This window comes from Solea senegalensis, linkage group LG7, assembly GCF_019176455.1.
Source record: "Solea senegalensis isolate Sse05_10M linkage group LG7, IFAPA_SoseM_1, whole genome shotgun sequence".
In the NCBI taxonomy this organism is placed as follows: Eukaryota; Metazoa; Chordata; class Actinopteri; order Pleuronectiformes; family Soleidae; genus Solea; species Solea senegalensis.
In genome coordinates this window covers 5,953,913-5,972,401 of record NC_058027.1, presented here as the reverse complement: position 1 = coordinate 5,972,401, position 18,489 = coordinate 5,953,913, and the positions used below count along the sequence as shown (strand labels likewise).

Genomic DNA, 18,489 nt, shown 5'->3' with positions numbered 1-18,489 from the left:
GAATGCATGGTAAATGAGGCAATATTGTGCCTGTAATATATAAGAAATGGCTCATGAGAATATAAAGCATGTCATATGAGTTCTAACTTCATATACAGATTTTTCTCACTCCCCGTTTCAGAGCCTTTTTTTTTTGCATCTTTGCATGCAGGATTGCATCTCTCGCCATTCTCCTGTTTGACGTCTTAATAGTTCATCGCTTGTAGCCATGTGGAGGAATGTTAAATAACGCTCTGATGTATAATTTGTCGCTCCACAAACATTCCCGCTCCCGGTCTACCCTGGGACTTAATGCAACAGATTTGTCAAACACAAACCAGGCACAGCTAAAGGAAACGGGGGAAGAAAATATAGATATACACCTATTCAATCTGAATTTCAATCTCTATAGGGCTGTATGTAAATGGGTGTAAGCCGACGCTCGCAGAATGCCAGACTTCAGCATTGACAGCAACACCAGGCTGCCTATTTGGAAGTCTGGTCTGGCAGGTAAAACAAACAAAAAAAACAAAACTAAACAAATTTATGTTTAAATAAATAAAAAAAAAGAGGGAGAACCGCACATTTCTGGAATATATAAACAGATAAAGCTAGAACCAAACCAAGTGTACCTGTAGCAGGTAAAGAAGCTCAATTCAATCACTATTTCCTATTTCCTCCAGGAGCCCTCCCTTGTTTTTTTTTTTTTTTCCTTCCTTTCTTTCGTTTCTCTCATTGCTGTGCCCTTCAGCATAATGTGGATGTGCAGCATCTCTGGGGCTTTTTAGGGAATTGATGGATAATCAGATGATTACACAGAAAATCTCCATTGAGGACAATCCTCCCTGACAAACAAAAAGAAAGCTCTTTAGTTAATAAACAGGCTGAGAAATGGAGAGACAGACAGACAGAGAGAGAGAGAGAGAGAGAGAGAATGTTAATCCCATCCTGGGTTGGCAGCACAATGCCAATCATATATTTATCCCCCCCACAGTCTCTCTCTCTCGCTCTCTCTCCCTCTCTCTGCGTGTGTGCATGTGTGTGTGTTTGACATCGTCCCGTCACAGAGTTTCCCTTTAGCTTTATCTTAATCTGAGCGTATCTAAATAAAATTTCAAGCTCAAGGCATATTTGTATAAACCTTTCTGACAAAAATTTGGCTGCAGTTTATTCTGAACTACTACTCAAAATGGAAAAAGTTTGAAATGATACACACAAGCGACGGGAGAAAAGAACCCCCCCCCCAGCTGCTGATATTAGTTTCGAACTAAACACGCACAAATTCATACAAGGGTATCAAATATACAGTCAAATTCTCTGTCACTGATAAAATGAAAACAAACGGAGCTCATCATAGTCTTGAGCAAAATAGGTAATAAGTAGGGCAGAAAAGATTTGGGTAAAACATCTACTGATTTGTGTTAGCCATCACTGACGGATGATGACATACATTTGCATAAAGCAAGCATACTTACTACCAGTTCTAATCAGTGTTTGGAATAACGCCGTTTAAAACAGGTAACGGCGTTATTTTTTCAGTAACGGGGTAATGTAACTAATTACTTTTCCCGTCGTTACAGCGCCGTTAACGTTACTGGACGTAAAATGCGGTGCGTTACTATGCATTGATTGAATAAACGGTGTAATCCCAACGCACCCCTGGCCCACAGCTAGTGAGGAGGCGGGTTAATAACGAGGTAAGCGATTATGATTGACCAAGGCAGAGTCACGTTTCACGCATTCCAGCATACGCGCCACACACACAACAGCTAAACAGAGAATCGATGAAGCAGCAGAGACGGCGAGTCAGGACTCCGATTTTCATTGTTTGTGGCGAAAACTTCTTCAAGTTCATTGTGATCAAAGGCAAGAACGTACATGTAATGTTTACATTATGTCCCGAAGCAAAAACTCCGTCTAATTTAATGAAGCATCTCACAATGGCACACACATCTACAAAGTTAGTTGCCAAAAACACCGATTATTGAGAGTTTGATTTATTTAATTAAGAATAAGACTACAGAGCTAAACACACTTTTTGGTTGTTTAAAAGTTTACTTTTGTTGTCTCTGGTTGAGAGAGTTTGATTTAATTTGCTTGAGTTAAATGCACTTTATATGGTGTAACTGTTTACTTTTCTTACAAAGATAATACTTGAAGTGCAGGATAAACATCTTGCCGTCTGTCGACGTGCAATAAATATATAAAGTTAAGTTATGTACATCTGTCTGTTCTACTCATTTCAACTGACTTGTGAAAACTACACTAAAAAATCCAAATTCTTTGACATATAGCAACTTTTTTTTAACAGTAATGCAAATAGTTACTTTCCCTGGTAAGGAGTTACTTTTATTATAGTAATTCAGTATAGAGTAATTCAGTTACTAACTCAGTTACTTTTTGGAAGAAGTAGTGAGTAACTATAACTAATTACTTTTTTAAAGTAACGTTCCCAACACTGGTTATAATACGGATTCATTTGTTGATTATTTTCAAAAAGTGTAAATCAACGATCAAAATCAAGTCTCATCCACAAAATGCAGAAAATGTTGTAAGGTTATTCAGTTATAATACGGATTCATTTGTTGATTATTTTCTTTTTAAATCAACGATCAAAATCAAGTTTCATCCACAAAATGCAGAAAATGTTGTAAGGTTATTCAGTTTGCCACCATACAAGAGCAAATAAACCACAACATATTGCACATTTAAGTATCTAAAATCAAATAACGTGTTATTATCTTAATAAAAAAAAACAATAAACATGTAAATAATTTGCTGATTATCAAAGTAACTGAGAAGTAATGTAGTTGTTAATGAATCAAATGGTTTTTTGGTCAATTTTTGCAGCCCTGAAAATGAAATAATCATAACAATAATAAAATAGCATGATTAAGTAGTAGGCTTTGAGGTTTGCTCTTTTTCTTTCTTGTTTTCAAATTTGGATTTGGATTTGAAAACCTCAATTTAATTGTTGATTCCAGTATGTGTCGCGCTTGGCTGACAGCAAACTGTTGTGTAAATTGTTTTGTAAGTTGACCAAAAAGCAAGTCTCATCAGAACAGAACAGAATACAGAATATATCTAAACATTTACACAGACTACATACTGTATCTCTCCCTCTGTTTCATTTAAACACTCAACACTGCATTTTATTCTACATTTATCTAAGCAGAAATAAAACTTTTTCTGTTTTGATTGTTTTGTCTCGTTTAAAATATTTTGTCGTCTAAGACTGGCCTATATTTGTGCTTAATTTCTGGCTTTAAATCCATTGCTGGTATTTTCACATAACCACAGCATAACAGAGGGTGAGATATGGTGCAATTAGTGGACTAACACAGAGACAGCACATAAGCCATCCAACCAGAATCCTGTTCATTACTTTCAAACTTTGGATGAGCACAGCACTATGTGAAACTTCTCGCCCTCTATGGGGAATAGTGACAATTTAGGGGAATTCAAAGCAGAGCAAAAGGAAAAGAGGGGACAGGTTTGAATAATGTTTGAGCCAAGAGTGAACTTGGTTAGAGTGTAGATGGTGAGCCCACAGACAGCAGTTACTGGAAAAGAACATGTTGGTTTACTCTGCTTGTCTCTCATGTCTACAGGAGTGTTACAGTGGCTGGCACAGTCACGTCAGATGCTGGTGCAGAGGTGAAGCTGCCAAACCTAAACTGCTCTGCCAGCATCAGTTTTTGGCATGATGTGGGTCTGGAGGCTGTGCAATGTTGAACAAGTTTATGGCATCAGTGGCGCTCAAAAGGGAATGGGGCAAAAAAAAAAAAAAGAGAGAGAGAGAGAGTTGGAACCAGATGCTCTGGCGTGAGGTAAACATTTGCTTTTTTCATGTCTAAAGCCATGGAACCTGTTAAGTGAATATTCAAGGAACACAATCCCCGAGGGCAACTACAATGGACAAGGCTTAAAAAAAAACAATAAATCCTCCAAAACATCTACTGTTTGTGTGGCAATAAAATTGTATTTTATGTGCAATGGGAAAAAAACAAGGACAAAAGGGAAGGAGCACGATGGAGGCAGATGCTGAGGCGACCCCTACAGGCAGAAGCCAAAAAAGAAGTGGATGCAAAGGGGAAAAAAGCAGTATTTTTCAAATTGATTATTATTTTCTCATCTCTATAGCGACAATAGCTTAAAAACAGTGCGGGGTAATTGGAGGGACAGACAGAATCAATCATCCTTGTTTTGTTTCACTTGAGTCGATGTGTTTGAGGCTTTAAATTGGCCCAAAACATCAATGAGACTTCTTAGACTTTTGTGTTATCGTCTGAGAAATAACGTCTTTAATTGGAAAATAATCAATCTTCTAATAAAGAGTGCATTCTCAAAAAAAGTCAATGATTAGAGTGTAATTATTTGCACAAACAAGGTGACTGTAACATTTTAATGTTTGGCAAAACCTTTGTTTGCAAAAGTGTACGGACATAAAATTGCATATAATTTCATTTTACCAATACCACCGTTGCCACAGGTATAATGGGATAATCAGTTGACCTGGGTATAAGGTCATCATACATGTATACTTGTAAAAATACTGACCAGTTTGTTCACTTGTGTGGTGGTAAAATGTCAAAAAAATAAGTTATATTATTACCTAGAACCACTATGTATGAATTAAGTGCTATTTTGGACTAACCAACTTGTAATTTTAGGTAGCGATGCGCCGAAGATTCCCGCTTAGAATCTGCCCAAGATCAGTTTGGAACACCAATAAAGTGGTTCCAACAAGATTTAAGGACACAATGGAACAGTACCTATTAAATGCTGGAGAGTATCTTTGCACAAAAGCGAAATCTGGCTGCATACAGCGCAGATTATGAACTCCCCACGACATTCACTGTGTTTCTTAATGGAGAACATTCTCTCTCTTCTTGCCCCCTTTTGAGCAGTTAACTAAAGAGATCAGCTCATCTGATGCATCTGTGGCAGACGTTATTCCATTAATTGCAGCACTAAAGTGTCTTCTACACAAAGAATTTGAGACGGACCACGGAGTGAAAACAATGAAAAGTGCACTCAGCCACCCAGCACTCAGTCTGTCAGCCCGTTTTACTAAGATCTCTGATCCCCTGCACTTCATCCTGACTGATCTGACCTCATCATAAAGATCATTAGTTGGATGTGGGGATAAAGCAGCGTGCAGAGAAATGATAATCATTTTTCAGCCAAGTGGTTCCTGATTTTCAGTTTTTTGGTTTCATTTCGGTGCAACCCTAATTTTAGAAAATCTAAAGCTTGACAAAAGCTGACAAAACAAAACTCCTCAAATTCAAAATGTAAAGACCTGCTGGCATGTGGATGAAAAGACTGGAAGTGAAATTTTTAAGAATTAGGTCTCATCTGTCTTTATATATGGATATATCTTCTCAAAGCTTACATTCTCTGGATACCATGGAGCTCTGAGATTCATCACTAACTATAAAGAGCAGACACGTCTCTCCGTGTTGTCTGTGAGTGTTGAATGGTCTGGATTGTCCCCCTGCAGATCCAAACACCAGCATATTTAAATTCTTAAATCTTCGATACCAGGACTTAAACTTATTGTCTTATACTTATTAAATATTTGGCTCCCTCCTCCTGGAACAAGCTTTGTTTGTATTGTTGGATTGGACATTTGAAGTTTTTTTTTAAATTACTTGGAGACAGGTTGTAGTTGTTTTGCCGAAGTGCACTTTAATTGATATTATTGTGTATTTTAAGTAGATTATTAGTTACGTTTTATGATATTTACTTTGAGTCGGATGTATCTGTGCCTTTATTAACTTTTAATCTCAATGCGTTTTATTTCTGGTTATATAAAGGTTAGAGAGATTTTTTTGGATGTACGTTCTAATTTTTCCAGATCAATACTGCTTTGTGAGAAAATGTGTGTCTTTCAATCCACTGACAGTGGACAGTTTTTCTTTTTTTTTTTCTTAATTAAATTAAGAGGTCATTGTCTTTGAATGATCTCTTGCACCGTTTAACTGTAGATTGATTTAGCACACAGCTTCCTGTAAAGGGCTTAACAACGCAAGAGGTTGACAGGGAAAGCGGATTGAGCGGCCTCTACCTGCATTGACTTCCAGCAGCCTCCTCTTCTTCTGCTGCCTCTCTTGCTTTTCACGCTCAGCCTTCTCCTTCGCCGCTCGTGCTCGCCTCTGTTTCTCCTCTGCCTCCCTCTGCCTCAGGTTCTCCTTTAGCGCTTGCTGTGAGGGAGAATGAGGGATGTAAAAAGAGATACACATATATAAATATATACATATATATATGGAGAGAGAGAGACAGAGAGGGAGAGAGAGAGAGAAATAACTTAAGTGGGGTTAATTACAGTAGTGTGGAGCTTGTCGAAGGCAGGGGGAGCTGTCAAACCTAACAAACATCTTTATCACATTCAATTAGTCAAAAAAAAAAGTCATATGAAGCAGTGTTTCCCAAACTTTCTTTGTGAGGACCCACTTTTTTAAGATGCCAAACTAATACGGATGTCACTTTTTGTTCGAAATGGGATTCAAATTTGGCGTTTGAAGTGTTACTATGTGTTTGAACGTGATGTATGTCGCATGTATGGTTTCCTACCATATCAAATGACAATGACAACATGTAAGCCTAGTGTACATGTACTCGGCTCTCTCTGCAGATACAGTACATAGTGCCCACTGCTTCTGTGGAGAGACTTTAGTTTTGACACATTTACAGCCATATCTTTCTATGCATTTCATGCACGTTAACATAGACACAACAATGTTGAGTAAACGCTCTGGAATATTCTGGGGAACCTCAATAAAACAAAAAAAAAACAACAACTTCACACCAGATTTGAAATAATATATTTCCTGGGACAGTGACAACTTTATGAGTTGAGAAGTGCTAGCAAAGAGGTCGGAAATGTCAAACAAAAAACTTTGACGGACACACAAGCGAACGGAACAGATATAGTGGAAATATATATATATTCAGCAGAAGTGATAGTGAAGTCATAGGCATTATACAAATAAAGTGCTTCATGCTAAGAAGGTATAACATATGAATGTGTTAAAAACAGATTCAACAAATACAGCAGACATGACTGAAATGTCACAGCTGAGAAACACTGAGGAAAAACAAGACAATGGAGAGGAAAAATATGTGGACTGATGGAAGCAGAAATTATATATCAACTGTTACTTGTGCTTTTTATTTATGGCATCCAGTTGCACCTTTTAACCCAATATCATATTACAGTGAATACATAACAATGCCACTGACCTTCCTATAATACAGTCATTATAGATTTCCATTTTTGGAAACTATTAAACCTGCAGTGTTGTGCTACAAAGTCAGGAGCAGAATGTCCACACACCAGCAGCAGTGTTTCACAGCTGGTTTTCATTTAAAATGAGTTCATTTTTTTGTTTTTGAGAAATATTTAACACATAACTTTTACTTCGCTTGTGAAGTGTGTGTGTGTGTGTGTGTGTGTGTGTGTGCGCGGGAATAGAGGAGAGGAGAGAAAGGACAGATAAACACACGCCATACAAGCACACACTGAACTGAAATAAATGAATAGCAAAAGAAAACAATGAGCCTGTTTATGTAAATTATTGTGAGAACATTGCACGGCTGTGTGTGTGTGTGTGTGTGTGTGTGTGTGTGTGTGTGTGTGTGTTGGGGATGGGGGTGGCAGCAACTATGAATAATCCTCAGATAAAACCCGTCAACAGTTGCCTGAAATGCTCATCCCTAGAAGGCCGCTACTGAAGGGCATGAATATACTATTGCTTGTTTGAATATAAAAAGAGACAATTATCAAAAGTGACTTTTTGTAATTATTTTAAAACAAGATACTACACTGGAAAATGTTTCATTATGATTGCATTAAGACAAAAGGTATCGCACAGTAGCGGCAGACATATTATTTGTGGATTCCATGTATGTTTACATGCATGAATGCATCTTGTTAGCTGCTCCTCTAAGCTCAACATGCTATGAACCCTGCATTACTTTCACTAGCGACCACGCACTGGGGATTAACATCTTTGAATACTTGATTAATAATCTTGTTGAATATTCATAAAGTGTTTCTGCTTAAAAGCCCCGTAGCCACTCTAATCTGTCAACTACAGGTGAGTTATAATAACTGCAATTTAATTCAATAGAACACAGTTTACAGGTGCTGCTTTTGTGTGGGTAAAGGTTTTATATTTACTTCACTATCCACCAAGAGTAGCTGGAAACATACGTATAACTAAACTAAGACACAAGCTCTTGGCATTAACAAAACAATATAACAAAATAAACATGAAAGACTTGGAGATAGAGCATGTGCTTGAGGTTACACAAAACTGCCCATGTTGTCAAAATTACGTTTCGGTTTTTACTTTTATTTTTATGGCAAAATGTATTTGGACTATATGATAATCAACAAAGTCTATATATGTGTTCATATTAATTCAATAGTTAATTTAGAGGCATAGGTTACAGATCGCAATCAACTGAATATCCTTCTAGTGACACTTCTTTCTCAGACTGCAGGAGGATCTACCGTTGGCCTTCAGGGAACATAAATGGCAAAGGCCATCTCCATTGCCACTGTATGGTTTGTTAATTCTGAATCCTAGTTTCATGGGTTCCAAATGCAAGTTTTATGAGTTCAATGATATTTCTGAGTCAGGGAATAGTGTCTGCCCTCATAAGTGATGCTTTTCAATTCTTATGTACTTTTAACTATTACAGTGGAAAATTCAAATTGATTGACTCAGGCTGCAAGGAGCAGTAAATGGGCCCTCACACCATCCATGCATGTCGATGGCCATCGTGTGGCACTAGAGAGGCCACCAATTATTTGTCGCATCAGTGTAGAGCTAATGTAGAACACATTCTGAAAGCTTTATGTAAATTAAACATCTATTACCGATGGTGTACTTCCTGTTGCCAGTAGGTGGCGCAATGACTGGCTTTGCATGTTATCAATGTGGACCGATTCGCACTAAATTAAAGATGAAAAAGACAAGAGCAAACAAACTGTTGGCCACTACCATGATTGCCATGGTAACCAAGATACAGATACGTCTGTCTGCTGCGTGACACCAGGAAACACAAAATATAGTATTATGTTTTTAGCTATAATTCCCGCAAAACTCATCAAGTCAGATCTCCATTTTCTCAATTCCTGGTGTTGGCACGAAGGTTGATGAGTTTTCGAACATGGCAAGGCCCTCAAAGCGCATATGCTATGTGAAAAAAAAAGGCGATGATGATGATAAAAAAATATCAATGTGAATACAGAACAGCCTTCGCACAAGTTGGACCCTAAATATGCAATTTACTAATCAACTGCTACCTTTAAAAGCGACATAGACCGGAAGCTTCAATTAACGCTGTGTGTGCGTGTATCTGCGTCATTACCTCGTTTAAGAAACCCTAAAGTTTCAGAACAAACAGTTCAGCCACTGCTGAGAAAATAGGGTTTTATTGTTTTCCTCGGCTCTGCAAAGCAGATCGGCACTTCCATAGGTTGATGTTGTCATCAGTATACCTCACCACTCCTCTCACCACCGTAGCGCCTCCTGGTGCGGGCACATCCTGTTGCGTACATTCAACCGCAGAAGAAGAAGGGCTACTCTCGTTGTAGCTGCTGAGATGCAGAGCATCCACCGTGCCAGAGGAGGAGCTGTGTATCTGAGAGCTGGCCTATCAATTACGTCACTTCCAGGTACCTGGCCAATCACAGGACAGTGGAAAAGCTCTTGTTGACTGGCCAATCACACCACAGTCCACGTTCTGGGGGTGTGGTTTTGGTCTGAAACAGCGCGGCTGACGAGAGAGTCAGTGAAGAGATATTTTGATCGGCTCGTTAAAAATATCAGCGACTAGGAGGTTTTTGACCACGAAAACAAGTTAATATATGTAAGTAGACCTCTATAACTAACATATATGTGCGATACAAGCATTCGATGTCACCTTTAAGGTGCTACAAGTTATGAAACAATATTCAGTGTAACTTTAACGCTAACAACAATATGGCGTTTTAGGACTAGGCCTGTGTGTTGGCAAGAATCTGGCAATATGACATATCCCACTACAATATATTGGGATACTATAAGGTCACACACATTGTAAAAATAACACATGCATGAACAATATTAACTTTTCTTTGTCTAGTGAGGGGAGTAGAAGGAGGGTGAGAGAGTCAGATGGCTAACTATTGGTTGGTTGCTTAAATACAACACAAAACCACTGTCAGAAACATTTTGAAGAATATTTCCATATCTCAGCTTACAGCTTAGCAGACATAGGCGAAATTGCAGGGCAAACATATGGAGAAACACACTCACATCTACAGTCAGTTTTGAAGGTCCAATTAACCCCTCACCTACGGTCGCGTTAACTGAGATTTCTTTTTTCTTCTACCATGACAAAATCTGAAGGCTGTCCACCATTTTGACAGGTGCTGACAGCACAGTGTGATCGCTTTGCTTGGAGAAATGTTCCGTGACTTTAAAACTGGTGATTCCAGTCCGTATGGCCAGTATGGCAGCAGAGCGTGGTTTCAGCCTTCAGAACAACATTAAAACTGCCATGAGAAGTCGTCTGTCTGAGACAAAGTCACAGAACCTAATGGCAATCGCAATCGAAGTGAGCACCAAGTCCTTGCAGAGCAGGAGGAAGGTTTGAGTTCATTCAGGACAGGCTAAAGAAGGTCAGTTTCATTTCTTGTAAATAGTTTGCTCACATTTTAATTGTGGTTGTCTAATTATGTATCTTTGCATCATTTATATTTGCAGAGACATTGCGCTGTGGTGTTTTAGTGGCCTCCCTCAGCTGTCACAGTGGAAAAAATTAAAGCACTAAATAAAATTCTGTGCCTGACAACTTAAAGTGCCATAAATGTTATTGTAGCCGGGTTTCACAACCCGGTCCATCATAATGACCGACAGCTAAAAAGTCAAGTGCGACTGCTGCTCTGCATACTTTTGGACTGTGGAAGGAAACTGGAAAATCTGAAAAAAACCCACGCAAACTCCGCACAGAAAGGCTCGTTGTCAGACCAGGTCACGAACCAGGGTGCGAGCCACTACAGCGCCACGTGGCCCCATATTGATACAATACTTCAAAAAGAATCGATGCAGTATCACGCCATGAAATACTGCGACATTTTAGAGTATCATTATTTTCTTACAACCCAACTTAGGGCAGGTGTGTAGTTTATTGTCAAAAAAACGATCTAATTAAATTCTGCCTGTCTGTTAAGACAGATTAAATCGATCGGTACGGCATCCACTGCGGGGACATGTTCTGTGATCCCTGAGGTAAGGTTGTTAAAACTCAAACGATGGTGTCAACAGCTCAACAATTCAGAGCCAAGAGACAGACAGCGCATGATTGAAATCTTCCTCTTCCTCATCTCCCCTCTCATGTGTTATTCACACAGCCCCGTTTAGCAGGGGAGTGCAGTGTATGAATTCTAATGTTGAAGGAAAGTTAACTTATGTCCTTTTATTGAGTCTACTGACTGTACAAGTGATCAGGGATGGCAAAATATCACTTTTTCACGTCCGATACCAACACCAATATCATCGTATTAAGACCTTTTAAACTATGAAGCTGTTGACACATTTGTGATAACCTTTTAAGTTATTTCAAAGACATAATTCTCTAATTGTGTAACAAATATTCTGCTCGCATAAAGACGAAATAAACAGCAACAACATGGTTCAGCTGATTGCTTGATTTACATGTTTACAGTGTGTGCATACTGTAGCATGTGATATATAGGACGTGATGTATGGATGATGTGATGTATAGATTTTAAATGTTAGTGATTTTGACCAGTATCGGACCGATACTAAGTATCGCATAAGCTGAAAAGGTGATTTTCAACTTGAAAAAAAAAATCTGAAGTGTCACAGTAACACCAAACTATACTTAAAGGGCAACTTAAAAGTACAGAATGCAGGTGAATTTACCCTCACCACACCCTTTCCTTCCAAGCATGTAGGAGTATGGATTAAAACCATAGTTGTCCAACATAGCGGCTGAGAAGACCCACCCCTGATGTAAAGACAAAAGGCTCATTCTAGGGTAATGAAAACAACAATTCATGAGGTGATGTGTGTGTAAAAACATTAAGAAATTATTTCTGCTAAATGGAAATTATTTCACCTAAATTTTACACACTGTGCCTTTAAGAAAACATTATAATCTTTGAATATTGTGGAATAATTGTGAATTGGGTGTGTATGTCATTCATTTGTTTTGAACTAAGAAAGAAAGACAAAAAAAAAAACACTTTCATGATCATGGACTTCATGAAAGGTCACGCTCCAGTTTGAAAGGCACTGCACGGGTTTATACAAGACATGGAAAGACAATGGTGCGAAATGATACTGATAAGTACCACTTAGCAGGTTTGGAGTAAAATCAGGAGGAGAGCTCTAAAGTAGGGTGGCAGGAGGAGATGAATACCAAATGAGACTGAAGCAAGCTGTTCAGAGACCTACTTTTAAAGGAAACCACCTCATTCACCGATATTATTTTTGATTTGGTCGTGTGACTACCCGTTGTTCATGGCAACCACTAATTTACTAATGACTGCGGACTTAATAGGTATCCATTTAGGCAAACTGTGGGTAAAGATAATGAAGGGAAAAGGAGAGAACGCAGGAAGTGACACATGATACGTTTAAAAAAAAGGGATAAATTAAGTAGTGCAAGGTAAAAAATAGATCGTTAGGATGATACAAATGTCAAATTTGTCAACACTCTGACACGTCCTCCCCTTTTTGCACATCATATTAAAGTGTCAAGCTCAATTACTAAAACAACGTACTTGTACAATGAGACTAAACCACAGACAATTTCGCATCTACTCAGTGGAGAAATATGACAGCTTCACGGATCAGACTGCTAATTACGTTTGACAACGTATTTTAAAACCAAAGGACTACATAGAAATGATTAGTTTGACTTTTGTAAATAAATAACCAGATCAAACCAGATGCCCTCTTACGCCAGTGATGCAAATGTGGGCCAATTACTATACAGCTCATCCAGGTTTGATGCTAAGTTTTGATTCATTAAATCATACCCTACAGCAACATCGTCAGCTTTGAGACACAACAGCGCTAACGGTTTCATAAAACTACCAGCGTATTCAAAATGGTGATGATGGTAATGATTACTATATTGCTTAACAATCCTAGTAGTGTGTATGCATGCTTTTATTTGCTTTTCACCACAGGACGAAAGTTAAGGCAGGTACACAGTCAATATCCTCAATGTATGAATCATGGAACTTGGATGTTTGTACTAAATTAAACACTAATGGCAATGAAATGAAATGAAAAAGGTCATTTAAATTTAAGAATCATGAGGGACAAAAGTTGAACACTACTGAATTCCTTGCCGGCTCTTACACGTTGGTTGATCAAATTCAAGGACTTTTTAAGGACCAATGCCCTCAAATTCGAGGACCAAATGTGCTGGCACACCTGAAGATGGGAGGACAACTTGTAAGAGCCGCTTCACCCATGGCATCCACTTTTATTGATTTGCAGGACACTCTGCATCTGGACAAGTGATTGTCCTTGGGATCTTGGGCGAGTCAGTCTTTGGTTTTTTTTTTTCAGTGAGCCAGAGATCTTGGAATTTGCATTTCCCAGGCATCACGTAATTTAAAGGTGACATCGAATGCTTGTATCACACATACATGTTAGTTATGGAGGTCTACTTACATATATTAACTTGTTTTCATGGTTAAAAACCTCTTAATCGCCGCAAACGAGCCGATCGAAATATCTCCTCACTGACGCTCTCATCAGCCGCGCTGTTTCAGACCAAAATCACACCCCCAGAACGTGGACTGTGTTGTGATTGGCCAGCCAACAGGAGCTTTCCCACTGTCCTGTAATTGGCCAGGTACCTGGAAGTGACGTAATTGGTAGGCTAGCTCTCAGATACACATCTCCCCCTCTGGCACAGTGGATGTTCTGCATCTCAGCAGCTACAACTAGAGTAGTTCTTCTTCTTCTGCGGTTGAATGTACGCAACCGGATGTGCCCGGACTAGTGCCCGCACCAGGAGGCGCTACGGTGGTGAGAGGAGTGGTGAGGTTTTCTGATGACATCATCAATCTACGGAAGTACCGATCCGCTTCGCAGAGCCCAGGAAAACAATAAAACCCTAATTTCTCAGCAGTGGCTGAACTGTTTGTTCTGAAACTTTAGGGTTTCATAAACGAGGTAATGACGCAGATACACACGGTCTATGTCACCTTTAACATAACTCTCTTCTAATGTTACACAACAGCAGAGAGACAGTGGCCAGTGTTCACAACACCACTAGTAATTACGATTTGACGACCCATGGGAACCCTGTTAGGGCCCCTTTACACCTGTCATTAAAATGGATTACAATTAGATGGTGCCTGACCACTTGTGAGTACAGATATATAACTGAGGATGAATTGTTATCCAATCTGCTTGTCAAAGACTACTTTTTCCCCTGCTTGGAAAAGTAAAGAGGAGTCCATACAATAGTGCAACTTCACATACGGCTAACAATGTTGTTGTCGTTATGGCAGTGCACAAGGGGGAGGTGAAATGAGAGGGTATGACACATGGTAATCGGACTGTGATGTGGACACCGAAGGCGCATGTTAATACGAGGTGTAAATGCATGTGGTGAAGCTTTACCCGATTGCAAGATAGAAGCATAACAGACATTTGGAATTTGTTAGATAAAAACACAAGAATATCACAGTAAAAATCAAGTTAAGTGAAGGGTAACAAGAACCTGTCACCTATGCGAAACTCTACTGTAAACTTGAACAGTACATGCAAGCTAACCACAGCTGTATAGCATTAGCGGTTGTGCTACAGCTTTAGGTAACTTTTACCTTGGCAAAAGCTGACACTGCTAAAGAAATTAACAAGCTTGTAGAAGGGCCACATGGTAGTGGGTGTGCTACTATTGTCAACTATCCATGAGATTATCAATAAAATCCCTATGACATTTAACAAGAGAGGAACTGTCCCCGTGAAAAAAAACGCCAAACATTTCCTACCTACAGAGAGGCAAAGCTTATCCAGATATGGAGAAAGAACTGAAAAGGATGTCTGAGTGTTCGAGATATATTTGGACAGTCAACAATAGGAGCTTTATGTGGATGACGGCACACTGGATCCATTTTTCTTGAAAGCTGCCGTGAGTGAGAGCAAGGCCCAGTGTGACACAGCTGCCAGTGAGATTGAGCAGATACATGCATTATAAGGGGTTTCATTAAATGTCATTGTTTCACATTTTTGGTAAAGTAAAAGTACTTTAAAAAGTTACTCTTCTCAGAGGGAAATTCTGTAATGTAGCATAATTGTTTTTTAATTGCATTCATTTTGAAAGACATTTAGTTAAATGTCACATTCCCAACACTGTTGAAAAATAAATTAAGCCCGCACTTTGTGAGGAGCACTGCACAAATACTGGCTACTTCTTCCTTTGGCTCAGAATTCAGCATCAATTCTTTATGGCAATTAGTCCACAAGATGTTGGAACCCTTCCTCTGAGATTGTGCTCCATGTCGAAATGACTGCATCGTATAATTCCTGCAGTAGATTTGTCAGATGGACGCTCATGCTGTGAATCTGCAAATGTCCTGTTGGATTCAGACACGGTGTTTGCCAAGGCCAACAAACTCATTGTCATGTTCATGACAGCAATTTTGACGATGTTTGCTTTTGTGGCATGAAGCACCATCATGCTGTAACTAGCGATTACAGGAGATTGGTAAATTACGGCTATAAAGGGACGCACATAAACAGCTACAGTACTCAGAGTGGTATTAGCATTCAAATGATGACTGACTGGTATTAAATGGTCACAAAATCTGCCAAGAAAACATTTGCTACACCATCAACACCAGCCTGGATTGTCTGACACAAGTCATGTTGGGTAGATTCATGTAACTGATGCCAAATTTTGATCCAAACCTCAGCGTGCCACAGCAAAAACTGAGACTGAGCAGATCAACCTCTCTATGTTATACAGTTTTGACTGCAGCCTCATATTTCTGCTCATGTCTTTCTTTTCTTGCTCCTCCACCTCAAGCTGTATTCCAAAATGGTTTTCTACTGAGGACAAGAACAGATATCCAACCTTTCATAGTCTTTCTGTCAACTTGAACCAGCCGGCCCTTTCCCCCCACCTTGTTCATCCACAAGGTAGGAAATACTGCTCAGTGAATCTGAAAAAGTTCACTTTTTGACTCTTCTAAAGGCAAAATTACTGGCAATACCTTTTCCTCCACTGAGATATTTATTCTGAATGTTAATGTACGTTTCTGACCTGGATCTGCATAATTGTATGCATACATATTTGTAGGAAATGTCACAACAATCTTTTTTTTGTAATGATTATTATTTAAATGCAGATTTAAGGGGTAGACTGAGTGACAAACCAGCCAGAGGCAAACATAAACAAAGACTACAAATCTGTAGAGATAAAAAATAATGGATCTAAAACGGGTATATATCACAATATAAATCAAATCAATATTGCTGTAAGGCTGGGTGATATGGCTTATAAATAATATCCCGATATATGAGATATATCGGGATATAAATCCGCATAAAGGTTGTTTCTCTGGACTCATAAAAATTTTATTTCAAGATTTTTGTGACAATACACTATGAATACACTCTAAAATAAAATATCTATTGTTTTTTTTTAGAAAATAACGTTATCTTTCATTTCAGATAATACCTGATTTATTTCTTTGTGTTTTTAATGTTCAATAAAGGATATGTGTTTGTTTGAAAACAATGAAATTGACTCTTCTATAAACACAAACAATATTAAACTAAATATTAAAAAGTGTTAAGTGACTCTTTATATTACAATAATAAAATAAAAATGTATATAATTTTTTTCTACTCCATGTATTTGTTTCTCAATATATATATAGGTACATTTTAATTTTTAATATTTAATACATTTCACAAATGTATGCAGATGATTATCAATCATCATATTATATATATCAAAATATAGATTAAATATATATATAACAACTCAAAACTATTAACAAACATAATAGAGCAGTATTCAAATAAACTGTTCAGGACCAGCACAGAAAGGCCATGCTATCTGCTAACAGATTAGCAATAAAAAATAAAAAATAAAAAAAAAACATGTGACCGCTGAAACCGCCTGACTGATCTAAACACTGAAAAACTTTGAAAACTAAACTGAAGCGGAATTGATTTCGAGAAATAACGAAGAAGAGATGGACAATATGAAGAGTCATGTATTTCTTTCTTTGCTCTCTGACAAAGCATTATTTTTTTCTAACTGTAATGTTGAAATGAGAGAGTGGAAAGAGAGAGAGAAGCAGCTCTCTAAGGAAATTGCCCTCCGCTCTCCTTCATCACTGCAGGTCTGCTCCCCACCCCCGCCTCTCCTGGATGTCCGCCATTAGACACGCTCAATTGGATTCCTGTCAGACGTACGGCCTCGCCCTGGGTCTCCTTCCTATGGGTGACTGAGCATGCTGTATGTGTGTGTGCATGTGTGGACAAAAAATAAAACCTAAGCAGCTTCCCCTATAAAGTGAAATAATAATAAAAAAAAACTCAACAGAAAATGACGTTCTTACACACACACACACACAAACATTATTTGAGCAACATATACCTACACAGTTCAAGGCTTAGCTGACTTCAGGCAGTGGTTGAAAAACAGTGCACACCTATTAGCACGGGCCATGGCACGGCAGGGTAAATGCTGACACAGATTTAACTGAGAGGTTACGGTGCTGAGATTTACTATAAGCCTATGTTCATTGACCTGGCCTTGGCTTCTCCTAAGACATGTCTGCATGATGTGACAATTTGACCAAATTGCTAAGAGTGTAAAGCTGCTTATACCTTGACCTATCAAGGGGGAATAAATGGCTCCCTTGAGGGTTTTGGCCATTTCAGGCTAGTCTTTATAACACTTGACTTGTTCACCCCTCAGTGGCAGAGTCATTAAACTGTTTTTGTTTGGTCTGAACACAAAGACTTCTCCGAGGCCAGAGATTGAACCATGGAGCAAATTTGAAAAGAGATGACAACAGCATGAACTGGCACGCCACCATGCCATTAGCATGTCATATATACGGTACACTGCTATGCAAAAGTCTCAGGGCAACACCAGTTATGTCAAATTCTGTAGTCATTGGCATTAAGACTGGAATGATGTGACTGAAAGTTGGTTTTAAATATTTGCCATTAGGGACAGTATCTGGTATCTGGTGCTTTTTTGGTACCTGCTCTGGCAAGATTCTAAGTGAGCTGAGCTGATGCTAAAATGTTTTATTTTCATTTTTTTAACCCGTCCTGTCCAGTACCTTAGGCATGCAGTGTGGTTGTCTGCATGCCTCGTGGCCTTGAACAGATTTGCACAGGAAGAGACAGTTATACTCGCCCGGTTATTTATTTATGTTGGTTTTTTTTCATTCTTATTTGTTTATTTATTTTTTGTGGTGGGGAGTGG

At 38.7% G+C, this 18,489-nt stretch overlaps 1 protein-coding gene across 3 annotated transcripts in view; it reads right to left on the bottom strand.

The window, feature by feature from the left end:
• LOC122772492 (protein diaphanous homolog 3-like) overlaps positions 1-18,489 on the bottom strand; it is a 217,830-nt gene that overhangs the window by 77,980 nt on the left and 121,361 nt on the right. For all 3 annotated transcript variants that reach the window (XM_044030596.1, XM_044030597.1, XM_044030599.1), the window contains one exon: positions 6,053-6,188. In XM_044030596.1, the coding sequence (XP_043886531.1) occupies positions 6,053-6,188 (136 nt within the window). The remainder of the gene's footprint in view (positions 1-6,052; positions 6,189-18,489) is intronic.